Source organism: Pan paniscus, chromosome 7, assembly GCF_029289425.2.
Source record: "Pan paniscus chromosome 7, NHGRI_mPanPan1-v2.0_pri, whole genome shotgun sequence".
In the NCBI taxonomy this organism is placed as follows: domain Eukaryota; kingdom Metazoa; phylum Chordata; class Mammalia; order Primates; family Hominidae; genus Pan; species Pan paniscus.
In genome coordinates, this window is record NC_073256.2 from 41,705,565 (window position 1) to 41,721,203 (window position 15,639).

At 42.1% G+C, this 15,639-nt stretch overlaps 1 protein-coding gene and 1 pseudogene across 1 annotated transcript in view; one reads left to right on the forward strand and one right to left on the reverse strand.

Annotated features, from left to right (window-relative positions):
- TNFRSF10A (TNF receptor superfamily member 10a) overlaps positions 1-15,639 on the reverse strand; it is a 39,856-nt gene that overhangs the window by 13,239 nt on the left and 10,978 nt on the right. The window contains exons 2-6 of the mRNA XM_003823580.6: positions 11,674-11,770; positions 2,188-2,301; positions 1,348-1,459; positions 227-300; positions 42-140 (exon numbers count right to left, since the gene is read on the reverse strand). Coding sequence (XP_003823628.1) covers positions 42-140; positions 227-300; positions 1,348-1,459; positions 2,188-2,301; positions 11,674-11,770 — 496 coding nt within the window. The remainder of the gene's footprint in view (positions 1-41; positions 141-226; positions 301-1,347; positions 1,460-2,187; positions 2,302-11,673; positions 11,771-15,639) is intronic.
- On the forward strand, positions 2,685-8,134 carry LOC134731056 (large ribosomal subunit protein uL23-like; annotated as a pseudogene).

Here is a 15,639-nt window from a genome sequence, read left to right on the forward strand (position 1 = left end):
GCAGAGAGTGCCCAGAGCCCCTGCCCTCAGCCAGCACCTACCTGAGCCGATGCAACAACAGACAATCAGCACAGCCACCAACAGCAACGGAACAACAACCAAAGTCACAACCAAAATCACCCATACATTATGTCCATTGCCTGAGAAAAGACAGGAAAAGACAGGAGTTTCAGGCTGCTGGTCCCTGTCTCCTCTGCAGCTGGGGCTTCCCCAGTGGGCTTTGTACCTGATTCTTTGTGGACACACTCGATGTCACTCCAGGGTGTACAATCCTTGACCTTGACCATCCCTCTGGGGCACCTGGGTACACACAGGGAGGGAGAGGGGGGACTCTTGATGGAAAGCTGGCCAGGTGGGATGAAAGAGGAGCCACTCTCCCTGCCCAATGTCCCTGAGAAGGCGTCAGGGGAAGGATAGTCTCCTCGTGTCTGCAGGGGGTCCCCCTATGCTCCCTTGTTTAGGCTGGGGAAGGGTCTGAGCATGCACACTTTACCCCCTTGGCCTCCCTGCTCTGGGGTCAGAGCTGCAGTTCCAGGAGCCTTCTGTGCTGGGCACACACTAATCTTCCCTGGGCTGCAGGGGAGGCCTGCGTTAGGAGGAATCACACTCCAGGGGAAGATCACAAGCCCGTGTGGCCACAAGCTGAGCCCCTTCCTCCAGTTAACCCACAGTACAAGTGAGCCCTCGCTCCCACCTGTCTGCTGGTTCCTCTCAATCACAGCAAACACTGGAGGACCAGAGAAGAGCAATTACTCTTTGCTTCCAAAACCAAAATAGGAAAAAGACAGGACTTATTGAGAAATCAGGGGCCAGGGCTGAGGCCGGCTGGGTGGGCTCAGGTCCTCATGGGAACTTGAAGGAGCTCCACCCATGGCCTTATTATGATTTTTGTGGGCCGTGGGCATTTCTGTCTTCTTGAATTACAAGCAAATATTAAAAATTACATTTTATGACTCAATTTGTTTAAATATAAATATAACCCCAGCTGGATTCTATACCATTATTTTCTTATGATTTCAAGATAAAATATTTCATGTACCTCTGTTGTGGGCCCTAAGTCATGGCCTCCTGTGCCTAGTGAACAAGTCAGGCTGGCCAAGGGGACTAGTGCTGGGGAGGGATGAGAAGGGGCCACTGCAGGGGACAGGGGTGGGGACAGGCAGATGGACCAGGAGGGGCAGGTTGCAGGCTCAGGAGACGCCACAGGCTCAGGGACACCTATGGGGGTGGAGGCACTATGGGGTCAGGGCTGATAGATACGGGTACAAGGAGATTCAGGTCTTTTTAGGGTTCCTTGCTTCTGTGGGTTCTTTGAGGCTGCTGGGAGCCCCTTGGCTGTTGTCTCACCCTGTGCTGCACTTCCGGCACATCTCAGCAGAATTGTCATTCCGGAAAGTTCCTGGTTTGCACTGACATGCTGTGTTGCTGGTCGTGGTGCAGGGACTTCTCTCTTCTTCATCTGATGACAGAGTACAAGGTTTTGGGAATGTGTTTCCCTGACGTATCCCTTGACCTTTCCTCACCACCCCAACTCCCTCCCCCTCAGCTCAGCTCAACTCAGTTTGCCAAGGAGTTCTGAGGGCCAGATTCTGCACCAGCACACTCGGGCTCACACAGGACACCCACCCTTCAGCTGTCACCAACACTTGGAGTCATACAAAAGGACCATGATTCATTATTTATTACATCAGATTAGGGAAAAAGCACCATTTAGATCGCATGGTCAGTAGCAAAGGAGGCACATGGTATGTGAGAGAGTCTGCAAGAAGAGGAGCCCTTGGGTGACTTCCCAAAAACCCAGCCTGCTGAGGAAGAGGGAGGCGCCTGAGAAACTGAAGGTTGAGTGAGCCTGAGAACCTGCCAGGAGCACATAGCCCAGGGGGAGCGTGGCCCCAGAGCAGACCCGTACCACCGCTGAAACTCAGCCCTGTCCACTCAGCCAGGCCTTCTCTGTGCTGTAATGATGCACCTACCCTCTTGGAGCTGATAGTTTGCACTACCAGGTGGCATGCATTATAAAAATGATTTCTTTCTGTTTCATTTTATGGACCTAAGACATAACCATGGAACAGGGTATGATGAAGACCAAGTTGGGCTGGAACTTGGTTCCCTGACTCACATTGGCTACAACTCCCATCTCACTGCCCCTCACTCCACCTCTGGACAAGAGGTCCACACATTCTGTACCTGATTTACAAGCTGTACATGGGAGGCAAGCAAACAAATTGTTGGAAGCATTGGTGTAACCCACACCCTCTGTGCACTGGTTACAGGCTCCAGGATGTTCTGATCTATGAGATCCTGGGAAGGGAGAGAAAAGCCAATGAATGAATTGCCACAGAGTTCCCAGAGGCTCGTGGCGGTGGCTGGGAAACTCTTCTTTTGGCCATCAGTAGACCCCAGACAGAGAAATCCCATCTTCTTGGCTTGGTCTTGTCGTCAATTCTGCATCTATACACACCTCTGACTGGCGCTGCTGACAGAAATACAATACAAACCACATGCAAAATTCAAATTCTATGAGAGCCATATTAAAATAGTAAAAAGAGAATGAGGTCAAATTAATTTTAACAATGTACTTTTTGGACCTAAAATATCCAAAACATTAGCATTTCAACATGTAAACAAGATAAAACATTGAGATATTTTCTTTTATTTTGAATACTAAGTGTTCGAAACCCAGAGTGTATTTTTCACTCACTGCACATCTCAATTCAAAGTGGCTGTGTTTTAAGTGATTAATGGCCACATAGGCCTAGAGACCAGGGCAATGCCACCTGCATCCCTGGAAACTCACAAAAAGTCCTAATCCCTGCCCTCAGTGAGCTCTTGGTCAGTAGAAGCTACAAACAGGCACAGAAACAATACAGCGATGAGGGGAAGGCTTCAGATACAGCCCATGCCACCTGCCATGGGAGGAAAATGGAAGGAAAAAAGGGTCCTCCCTGTACAGAGTCAAAGAATGATCCACAGAAAGAAGGCCTACCTCATGCTGCCCTGGATTGCAGAGGGTCTCCAGGCACTGAGGTGACAGCCTGCAGGAGCTGTCGCCAACGGGAGCCCATGTCTGGAGGCTCGACCTTCACCTCCAGGGCTTCGCCCCTTCAGGTGACCTCACTCTCCCCTTTCAGTGCCCATTTATTTATCCCTCTCCTCTGATTCATATTTACTGATATTGAAAGATACTCTTAGAAAACCCAAACTGTGGAAAAAAAACTTCCTTGATAATGTGTTACGATGACGACACCACCAATTACAAAAATGTGGTTATTGAGTAATAGTGCTGGGGCAACTAAGGTTACTACTGAAAAATAATAAAGGCTTTTTTTTTTTTTTTTGAGATGGAGTCTCGCTCTCTCGCCAGGCTGGAGTTCAGTGGCGTGATCTTGGCTCACTGTAACCTCCACCTCCCAGGTTCAAGCGATTCTCCTGCCTCAGCCTCCCGAGTAGCTGGAACTACAGGAGTGTGCCACCACACCCGGCTAATTTTTTGTATTTTTAGTAGAGACGGGGTTTCACTAGGATTCACCAGGATGCTCTCGATCTCCTGACCTCATGATCCACCTGCCTCGGCCTCCCAAAGTGCTGGGATTACAGGAGTGAGCCACCGTGCCACTGTGAAGGAAAAACTTCCTTGCTGATGTGTTATGATGATGACACTATCAATGATAAAAATGTGATTATTCAGTAATGGCACTGGGGCAACTAAGGTTACTGCTGAAAAATAATAAAGCTTCTTGCTTATGCTCTCCCTATAAGGAAATAGAGACTAGGTCTATCAAGGTGTCAACTGTAAAGTGTGAAATCACACAAGTACTGCATGAGAAATTTTTCTTACAAGTTTGGAGAGAGAAAGAACCTTCTCAGTCTCACGAGAAACTAAAAAGTTGCATAAAGTTAACTATATAAAAATTAGGAAGAAAACTGCATGGAAGAAATCTTGACTAAGATGAAAACAAAGTAGGAGAAAATACTTGCAATGAAAACCACACTTCAAAGCATAGTTTCCTTAACCTATAGGAATTCATACCAAAAAAATCTAGAAAGAACATCAACAAGAAAGTAGTAGACTTGAACAACACTATTAACACTATTAACAACTAGACTGGACAGATGTCTATAAAACACTCTACTCAATCAAAACAAGATACACATTCTTTTAAAGTGCACATAGAACATTCTCCAAAATAAACCATATGCTCGGCCATAAGATAAACCTCAATACACTTAAAAGGATAGAGATAATACAAAATACACTCTCCTACCACAATGGAATAAAATTAGAAATCAATAGCAGGAAGAAACTGGGGAAACTCACAGCTATATAAAAATTAAATAGCACACTCCTAAATAACCAACTGGTCTAAAAAGAAATCAAAAGAGAAATCAGAAAATAAGACGAATGAAAATGAAGACACAACATACCAAAACCTATGGGATACAGCTAACGTAGCTGAAGTTTACAGAGAAATTGTCTATTAAGGAAGAAGAAATATCCTTCCTAAATGTCTATTAAGGAAGAAGAAATATCTCAATCTATAACCTAATAATCCACTCTAAGACACTCAAAGAAGAAGAGCAAACTATAGATAAAGCAAGCAGAAGGAAGAAAATAATACAGATTAGAGCAGAAATTAATGAGACGGAGAACAGAAAAACAACAGAGTAAATTAATGAACTCAAAATCTAGTTCTTTAAATAGATCGATATATTGGCACAACTAATTGTGTTAAAAAATTAGCACAGGGAAAAAATAAGACTCAAATTATAGTCACGCACTGCATGATGACGTTTCGGTCAACAATGAACCACATATGTGACGGTGGTCCCATAATATTATAATGGAGGAGGAAAATTCCTATCGCTTAGTAATGTCATAAGTCAATGCGTTACTCAGGTGTTTGTGGTAATGCTGATGCAAACAAACCTACTTCACTGCCAGTTAAAAGTATAGCACATATAATGAAGTTCTATATATAATATTTGATAATGATAATAAATGACTTACTGATTTATGTATTTTTGATACTATACATTGTAATGTTATTTTAGAGTGTACTCCTACTTACAAATAAAAAAGGTAACTATAAAACAGCCTCATGCAGTTTTCCAGAAGAAGGCATTGTTATCAGAGGACATAGGAGTTGACAGCTCCATGTGTGTCTGCCCCTGAAGATCCTCCAACGCGACAAGATGTGGAGGTGAAAGACAGTGATATTGATGAACCTGTCCTTGTGTAGACCTAGGTTAATGTCTGTGTTTCTTTTTTTTTTTTTTTTTTTTGAGAAGGAGTCACACTCCGTCACCCAGGCTGGAGTGCAGTGGCGCAATCTCAGCTCACTACAACCTCTGCCTCCCAGGTTCAAGCGATTATCCTGCCTCAGCCTCAGCCTCCCGAGTAGCTGGGACTACAGGTGCCTGCCACCATGCCCAGCTAATTTTTTGTATTTTTAGTAGAGACAGGGTTTCACTGTGTTAGCCAGGATGGTCTCGATCTCCTGACCTCGTGATCCGCCTGCCTTGGCCTCCCAAAGTGCTGGGATTACAGGTGTGAGCCACTGCGCCCGGCCAATGTGTGTGTTTCTATCTTAGTTTTTAACAAAAAAATTTTTAAGTAAAAAAAAGTTTAAGTTAAAAATACAAAAATGTTTATAGAATAAGAATATAAAGAAAGAACATTTTTTGTACAGCTGTACAGTTTTTGTTTTTTAACCTAAGTGTTAAAACGAGTGAAAAAGCTTTAAAAATTAAAAAGTTTATAAAGTAAAATAGTTACACAAAGTTAATATTGAAGGAAGAAAAAAAATTTACAGATTTGGTGTAGCCTAAATGTACAGTGTTTATAAAGTCCATAGTAGTGTACAGGAATGTCCCAGGCCTTCACATTCACTCACCACTCACTGACTCACCCAGACAAGATCCAGTCCTGCAAACTCCATTCATGTTAAGTGCCCTAGACAACTACATCATTTTTTTTAACCTTTTATACCATATTTTTATTGGGCCTTTTCTATGTTCACATGTTTAGGAACTCAAATACTTATCATTGTGTTACAATTGTCTACTAGTACAGGTTTGTAATCTAAGAGCAATAGGCTATATCACATAGCCTAGGGATGCAGTAGGCTATACCATCTAGGTTTGTGGAAGTACACTCTATGATGTTTGCACAATGATGCACTTCTCAGAATGAGTTCCCATCATTAACTGAGGCATGACTGTATTAGAATCAGAAATGAGAGAGAGCACATTACTACAGATTATACAGAAATAAAAAAATTATAAAAGAATACTATGAAACCTGTACAACAAAAAATTAGGTACCTTGGATGAAAGGGACAAATTCCTAGAAAGACACAAACTACTGAAACTGAATCAAGATGAAAGAGACAATGTGAATAGACATACAGCAAGTAAAGATTTTGACTTAGTTATCAAAAACTACTCCTAAAGAAAAGTCGTTTTCACAAGATGGCACTGAAAGCAAAGAAGGAAGCTCCTGCCCCTCCTAAAGCTGAAGCGATGCAAAGGTTTTGAAGGCCAAGAAGGCAGTGTAGAAAGGTGTCCACAGCCATGAAAAAAAGAATATCCATACATCACCCACCTTCCGGTGGCCCAAGATACTGAGACTCTGGAGAGCACCCTCAGGAGAAACAAGCTTGATCACTATGCTATCATCAAGCTTCCACTGACCACTGAGTACGCCATGAAGAAGATAGAAGACGACAACAACACACTTGTGTTCATTGTAGATGTTAAAACCAACAAGCACCAGATCAAACAGGTTGTGAAGAAGCTCTATGACGTTTATGTGGCCAAGGTTCAACACCCTGATTAGGCCTGATGGAGAGAAGAAGGCATATGTTCGACTGGCTCCTGATTACCACGTCTTGGATGTTGCCAACAAAATTGGGATCATCTAAACTGAATCCAGCTGGCTAATTCTAAATACATGTATATGTTTTCACCAGAAAAACAAAGTTGAGGCCCAGATGCCTTTACCACTGAATGATACCAACCATTTCAAGAAGAATTAATACCAATTATTCAGAAACCCTTTTTAAAGACAGCAGAGGAAGGAGCACTTTCCAATTCATTGTATAAGGACAATATTACTGATATGGTTTGGCTGTGTCCCCACACAAATCTCATCTTGAATTCCCGTAAGTTGTGGGAGGGATCCAATGGGAGGTAATTGAATCATGTGGGGCAGGTCTTTCCCTTGCAGTTCTCATGATAATGAGTAAGTCTCATAAGATCTGATGGTTATTATAAGGGGGAGTTTTCCTGCACAAGCTCTCTTTGCTTGCTGCCATCCATGTAAGACATGACTTGCTCCTCCTTGCCTTCCATCATTATTGTAAGACTTCCCCAGCCACGTAGAACTGTAAGTTCAATTAAACCTCTTTCTTTGTAAATTGCCCAGTCTTGGGAATGTCTTCATCAGCAGCACGAAAAAAAAAAAAAAAAAAAAAAACTAATACAGTAAATTGGTACCAGTAGAGTGGGGAGCTGCTGAAAAGATACCTGAAAATATGGAAGCAACTTTGGAACTGCGTAACAGGCAGAGGTTGGAACAGTTTGGAGGGCTCAGACGAAGACAGGAAAATGTGGGAAAGTGTGGAACTTCCTAGAGACTTGTTGAATGGCTTTGACCAAAAGCCTAATAGTGATATGGACAATAAAGTCCAGGCTGAGATGATCTCAGATGGAGATGAGGAACTTATTGGGAACTGGAGCAAAGGTGACTCTTGTTATATTTTAGCAAAGAAAGCAAAGAGAGTGGTGGCATTTTGTCCCTTCCCTAGAGATCTGTGGAGCTTTGAACTGGGAAGAGGTGATTTAGGGTATGTGGCAGAAGAAATTTCTAGGCAGCAATGCATTCAAGGGGTGACTTGAGTGCTGTAAAAGGCATTCAGTTTTTTTGTTTATTTGTTTGTTTCTTTGTTTTTAACCAATGTTGCATTCCTAGGATAAAACTTACTTGGTCCTGGTATATAATTCTTTTTCTGTTTTGTTTTGTTTTTTGTTTTTGAGACAGAGTCTTGCTCTGTTGCCCAGGCTGGAGTGCAGTGGCATGATCTCGGCTCACTGCAAGTCCGCCTCCTGGGTTCACACCATTCTCCTGCCTCAGCCTCCTGAGTAGCTGGGACTACAGGCACCCGCCACCATGCCTGGCTAATTTTTTTGTATTTTTAGTAGAGACGGGGTTTCACCGTGTTCGCCAGAATGGTCTCAATCTCCTGACCTCGTGATCCACCTGCCTTGGCCTCCCAAAGTGCTGGGATTACACGCATGAGCCACCGCGCCTGGCCGGCATTCAGTTTTATAAGGGAACCAGAGCATTAAAGTTTGGAAAATTTGCAACCTGACAATGTGCTAGAAAAGAAAACCCATTTTCTGAGGAGAAATTAAAGATGGCTGCATAAATTTGCATAAGTAACGAGGAGCTGAATGTTAATCCCCAAGACAATGGGGAAAATGTCTCCAGGGCATGTCAGAGGTCATCATGGCAGCCCCTCCCATCACAAGCCCGAAGGCCTAGGAGAAAATAGTTTCCTGGTAGGAGTCCAGGGTCTTGTGCTGTGTGGAGTCTAGGGACTTGGTGCCCTACATTCCAGCCACTCCAGCCGTGACTGAAAGGGGCCAAGGTACAGCTTGGGCTGTTGCTTCAGAGGTGGAAGCCCCAAGCCTTGGCAGCTCCCACATGGTGTTAAGCCTGCAGGTGCACAGAAGTCAAGAATTGAGGTTTGGGAACCTCCATGTAGATTTCAGAAGATGTATGAAAATGCCTGGATGCCCAGGCAAAAGTTTGCTGTAGGGGCAGGGCCCTCATGGAGAACCTCTGCTAGGGCAGTGTGGAAGGGAAATGTGGCATCAGAGCCCCCACATGGAGTCCCTACTGGGGCACTGCCTAGTGGAGCTGTGAAAAGAGGGCCATTGTCCTTCAGACCCCAGAATGGTAGAACTGCTGATAACTTATACACCGTGCACCTAGAAAAGCTGCAGACACTCAACACCAGCACATGAAACCAGCCAGGAGGGGTGCTATACCTTGCAATGCCACAGGGGCGGAGCTGCCCAAGACTATGGGAACCCGCCTCTTGCATCAGTGTGACCTGGATGTAAGACAAGGAGTCAAATGAGATCATTTTGGAGCTTTAAGATCTGACTGCCCTGCTGGATTTCAAACATGCATGGAGCCTGTAGCCCTTTGTTTTGGACAATGTCACCCATTTGGAATGGATGTATTTATCCAATGCCTGTACCCCCATTATATCTAGGAAGTAACTAACTTGCTTTTGATTTTATAGGCTCATAGGCAGAAGGGACTTGCTTTGTCTCAGATGAGACTTTGGACGGTGAACTTCTGAGCTAATGCTGAAATGAGTTAAGACTTTGGTGGACTGTTGGGAAGGCATGATTGGTTTTGAAATGTGAGGACATGAGATGTGGGAGGGGCCAGGGGTGATAGGGTTTGGATACATTCTCACCCAAATTTCATCTTGAATTCCCACATGTTGGGGAGGGACCTGGTGGGAGGTATCTGAATCACAGGGGCAGGTCTTTCCCGTGCTGTTCTCATTATAGTGAGTAAGTCTCATGATATCTGATGGTTATTATAAGGTGGAGTTTTCCTGTACAAGCTCTTTGCTTGCTGCCATCCAAGTAAGATGTGACTTGCTCTTCCTTGCCTTCTGCCATGATTGTGAGGCTTCTGCAGCCACACGGAACTGTTAAGTCCAATTAAACCTCTTTCTTTTGTAAATTGCCAGCTTTGGGTATGTCTTTATCAGCACCGTATAAACGGACTAATACAATTAGCTTAATATTAAGACCAGAAAAGGACCTCACAAAGAAAGAAAACTACAGACTAACGATTCTTATGAATATTGTTGCAAAAATTTGCAACAAAATACTAGCAAGTTGAATCCAAAAGCATACAAAAAGAATTATAGGCTGGGCACGGTGGCTCACGACTGCAATCCCAGCACTTTGGAAGGCTGAGGCAGGCAGATCATGAGGTCAGGAGATCTAGACCATCCTGGTTAACACGGTGAAACCCCGTCTCTACTAAAAAATACAAAAAATTAGCTGGGCGTGGTGGCAGATGCCTGTAGTCCCTGCTACTCGGAAGGCTGAGGCAGGAGAATGGTGTGAACCCAGGAGGCAGAGCTTGCAGTGAGCCGAGATCGCACCACTGCACTCCAGCCTGGGCAACAGAGTGAGACTCCATCTCAAAAACAAAAAACAAAACAAAACAAAAAAGAATTATATACCAGGACCAAATAAGTTTTATCCTAGGAATGCAAGGTTGGTTCAACATCCCAAAATAAATTGATGTAACAAATTATATCAATAGAATGAAAACCAAAAGTCACATGATTATCTCAAAAACACAGAGAAAGCATTTTACTAATCCCAACACCCTTTCATGATAAAAATCACAAAATAATCTAAGAATAAAAGTGAACTTCCTCAACCTGATAAAGAATATCTACAAAAACCCACAGCTAACATTATATTTAATGGTGAACAACTGAAAGATGTTCTCCAAAAAAGATATCTGTTTTCACTGCTTTTATTCAATATGGTACTGGAGGCTCTAGCCAGGACAATTAGGTAAGAAAAAGAAATAAAAAGCATCCAGATTGGAAAAGAAAAGGTAAAACTTTCTCTATTTGCAAATTATATTTTCTTATATAGAGGAAATCCTAAGGAAGCCATTATAAAAACATTAAGAATAACAAACAAGTTCTGCAAGGTTATAGAATACAAGATCAATGTATAAAAATCAATTATATTTGTGTACACTCACAATGAATCCTAAAATGAAATTAAGAAAAGGTTTTATCCACAATAGCATAAAAAAGTATTAAATATCTAGGAATAAGTTTAACAAAATCAACCCAAAACTTATAGTCTGCAAACTACAAAACATTATTTTAAAAATTAGAGATGATCTAAATAAATCAAAAAAACTCAGGCTTTTGGATCAAAAGACTTCTCATTGTTAAGATGCCAGTAACCTCTAAACTGAGCAACAGGTGCAACACAATCCCTGTGAGAAACTCAGCTGATTTTAGAAATTGGCAAGCTGATCCTAAAATTAATATGGAATTTCAAAAAGCCCAGCATAAACAAAATAATTCTGGAAAAGGAAAACAAAAAAGAAAGATTCATAATTCCTGATGTCAAAACTCACTACAAGACTGTGTGGCACTGGAAAGAGGACAGATATAGATCAATGGAAAATAATTGAGAGTCCAAAAATACACCCATACCTTTATGGTCAATTGGTTTTTGACAAGGATGCCAAGACCATTTAATGGGAAAAATCATCATTTCAACGAATGGCAACTGGATAGCCACATGCAAAAGAATGCAGTTGGACGCTTTCTGATGCCATTTACAAAAATTAACTGAAAATGCATCAAGAGTTAAAGTACAAAACTCTTAGGAGAAAACATGGGGATAAAGCTTCATAACCTTGGATTTGGCAAAGGATCATTAAGTATCTGTTGAATAGAAGAACCAGAAACTGTAGGAAACAGAAAACTTGAAGAACATGGAAAAGGAATGTTATTGATGAATTTTGAGATAATTTTTGTATATAGTATAGGGTAAGGAAAAGAGAGGTGTAAAGGATTAGAGATCAGTCTTAGAATGTACCTGGTGGACACAACTCTCCCAAAGGGCTATGTTCCCATTGCTGTGTGCCAATTGATTGATCATGAAGTTTGATGGTTGCAGCTGAGCTAGGTACGACCTGTGGGGACAAAGCAGGGACTGGCATGAGTGGCTTCCAGATCTCACCCATTACAAGATCAATCTCACATTCCATTCCCCCAAGCCTCCAAAATTAGACAGAACTTGCATCTTTCTCCCAGTTCTAAAACTCAACCATTTGTTTGTGCTCATCTTTGTCTCTTTGTCCCCAAGCCCCCAGCCTGTGGCAACTACCATTCTACTGTCTGTTTCTATGAATTTAACTACTCTACATACTTCATATAAATGGAGACATACAGTATTTTATGGTTTTCTTGAGGCTGTCATATTTCAATTAGCATAAAATCATCACAATCCATCCATTTGCTACCATGCATTGGAATTTCATTCCTTTCCATTGTGTGTATATGTATTACATTTTGTTTAGCCATTCATCTGTCAATGGGCACTTGGTTTGTGTTCACATTTTAGCTATTGTGAATAAAGCTGCTATGAACATGGGTGTACAAAATCTCTTTGAGCCCTTTCTTTCAATTCTTTTGGATATATACCCCAAGGTAAAATTGCTGTTTTCTTACCAGAGTTGTATAATTCTTATAGATCTTACATTTGGAGGCCACATATGAAAAGCCAACAGCTACCATCCTACTCAATAGTGAAAGACTAAAGGTTTTTTCTCCAAGATCAGGAACAAGACCTGGAGGCCTCCTTTCATCACTTCTATATTTATCAGGGTAATGCGGGGCCCACACGAAGAGTTAGAAAGTGTTCCCTCCAACTCAGTTTCTTGGAAGAATTTGAGAATTCATGTTAGTTCTTTAAATGTTTGGTAGACGTCATCATTGAAGCCAACTGGTCCTGGGCTTTTCTTTGCTGGGAAGTTTTGGATTATGGATTCTATCTCCTTACTATAGTTCTGTTCAAAATCTCTATTTCTTCATGATTGAATATTGGTAGGTAGTGTGTTTTTAGTAATTTACCAGTTTTATCAATGTGCTCTAGTTTGTTGACATGTAATTATTCATAGTATTTTTTATAATCCTTTGGATTTCTGTAAAGTTGTTTTAAATGTCCCCTCTTTCATTTCTGGTTTTGGTTATTTGAGTTTTCTGTCTTTTTTCTTAGTCCATCTAGGTAAAGGTTTGTACATTTTATGGATCTCTCTTAAGAGTCAACTTTCAGTTTCTTTTGAGTTTCTCTGCAGTTTTTCTATTCTCTATTTCTGTTATCTCTGATCTAATTTTTGCTGGTTTGGGCTTAGTTTGCTCCTCTTTTTTTTTTTTTTTTTTTTTTTTTTGAGACAGAGTCTCGTTCTGTTGCCCAGGCTGGAGTGCAGTGGTGCGATCTTGGCTCACTGCAAGCTCCGCTTCCCGGGTTCACGCCATTCTCCTGCCTCAGCCTCCCGAGTAGCTGGGACTACAGGCGCCTGCCACCATGCCCAGCTACGTTTTTTGTATTTTTATTAGAGACAGAGTTTCACTGTGTTAGGATGGTCTCTATCTCCTGACCTCGTGATCCGTCCACCTCGGCCTCCCAAAGTGTTGGGATTACAAGCGTGAGCCACCACGCCCAGCTGTTTGCTCTTCATTTTCTACTTCATTACGTAAAAGGTAGATTGTTGATTTATTTCTTTTTTTTAATGTGGTGAGCATTTGCAGATATCATTTTCCATTATAACACTGCTTCCATATCCTGTAAGTTATGGTATATTGTTTTCATTTGTCTCAAGATATTTTCTTTTGAAACATTTTTTTAATTTCCATAGGTTTGAGGGTACAGCTGTTTTTTGTTGTTGTTGTTGTTACATGGATAAGTTCTTTAGTGGTGAGTTCTGAGATTTTAGTGTGCCTGTCATCTGTCTCAAGATATTTTCTTTCTTTTTTGAGGCGGGTGGGGCCTCCCACAATCTGCCCACCTTGGCCTCCCAAAGTGCTGGGATTATAGGCGTGAGCTACAGAGCTCAGCCTCCCAAGACATTTTCTAATTTCCCTTTTGATTTATTTTTTTACCCATTGGTTGTTTTAAAATGTGTTGTTTAGGCCAGGCGCAGTGGCTCATGCCTGTAATCCCAGCACTTTGGGAGGCCGAGGCGGGCAGATCACGAAGTCAGGAGATCGAGACCATCCTGGCTAACACGGTGAAACCCTGTCTCTACTAAAAAATACAAAAAATTAACCAGGCGTGGTGGCGGGTGCCTGTAGTCCCAGCTACACGGGAGGCTGAGGCAGGAGAATGGCGTGAACCTGAGAGGCGGAGCTTGCAGTGAGCCGAGATTGTGCCACTGCACTCCAGCCTGGATGACAGAGCCAGACTGTCTCAAAAAAAACAACAACAAAAAAAGTGTTGTTTAATTTTCACATATTTGCGGATTCTCCAGTTTTCCTTCTGCTATTGATTTATAATTTCCTTTTATTGTGATTGGAAAAGATAGTTTGTATTATTTCAATTTTTAAAATTGTATTAAGACTTGTTTTGTGGCCTAACATATAGTGTGTCCTGGAGAATGTTTCATGTACCCTTGAGAAAAATGGATATTCTCCTGTGATTGGGCAGTGTTCACATACACACAGACACACACACGCTTTTACTAATGAGGGTTATGTGATGTGTAAATTTTTTAAAAAGCAGGATACTGAATCAAATACTAAATAATGAACTTCAGGTTTAAAAAGGCACTTTACAAACTGTCCCCCAAAACAGCCTGCCAATGTCCCATGAAATACTAGAGTCAGAAAAAGATGAAAGAGCAGTATAGTTATTCAGGACAGGATTTCTGTGCAATAAATTACATTATAAAGACAAGTGAAAACCATTGGGGTCTGAGGATTAGCTGGTAGTAATGTACTGATGCTTACTGTCTGATATTGAGGATTGTATTGTGGTTATACGGGAGAATGTCCTTATTTGTTGGAAATATCCACTCAAGTGTTTAAGGGTGATGTGCATTCTGTGGGTAGCTTGCTCTCAGGTGGTTCAAAGTAAAGTGTATAGTATAATTTTTGCATCTTTTCTGTAATTGCGAGATTTTTTAAATTAGAAAGTTAAATTAGAAAAGGAGGAGCAGGGGGGCCGGGCGCCGTGGCTCACGCCTGTAATCCCAGCACTTTGGGAGGCCAAAGTGGGCGACCACCTGAGGTCAGGAGTTCAAGACCAGCCTGGCCAACATGGTGAAACCCCGTCTCTACTAAAAATATGCTGGGTGTGGTGGTGGGCACCTGTAATCCCAGCTACTCCGGAGGCTGAGGCAGGAGAATCGCTTAAACCCAGGAGGCGGAGGCTGCAGTGAGCTGAGATCGTACCACTGCACTCCAGCCTGGGCAACAAGAGCGAAACTCCATCTCAAAAAAAAAAAAAAAAAAAAAAAAGAAAGAAAGAAAAGAAAAGGAGGAGAAGGAGCAGGAGAAGAAGAAGGATGAGAAGGAGGTTGTTAAAAACAGCTTAGGCTGAGCTTGGTTTGACTGCTGCCAGGATTTAAAAGAGATCAAATGCAACCCCTTTCTACATAAAAGTCTCTCTAGTATTTGGTGACAGCTACTAGTGTCTGTTGAGGAACTAGTGTCTGTTCCTCAAACTCTGCGTTTCCTTTTTCTGCTCTCACAGTCCTATTTCCTTGTGTATTACCTGGCTTGTATCTTGTGACGTGCTAGAGTCACCTGTTAGTTGTAGTAGTTCTCTGCAAATGAAGGTAGTCCCATTCCTTCCTTCCCAATTATTCCGTCTTTCTCTCCTGCCATAGTGCATTGGCTAGGACCCTGAGTTCATTGCCAAATGGATATGATCTGCAGGAACATGCTTGGAATTGGTCCTAATCATGGAAAGAACGCATTCAATATTCTACTATTTTAACCGATGTTAGCCATAGCTTTTATACATGCATGTAATCAGTTTAAGGAAGTTCTCTTCTGTTTT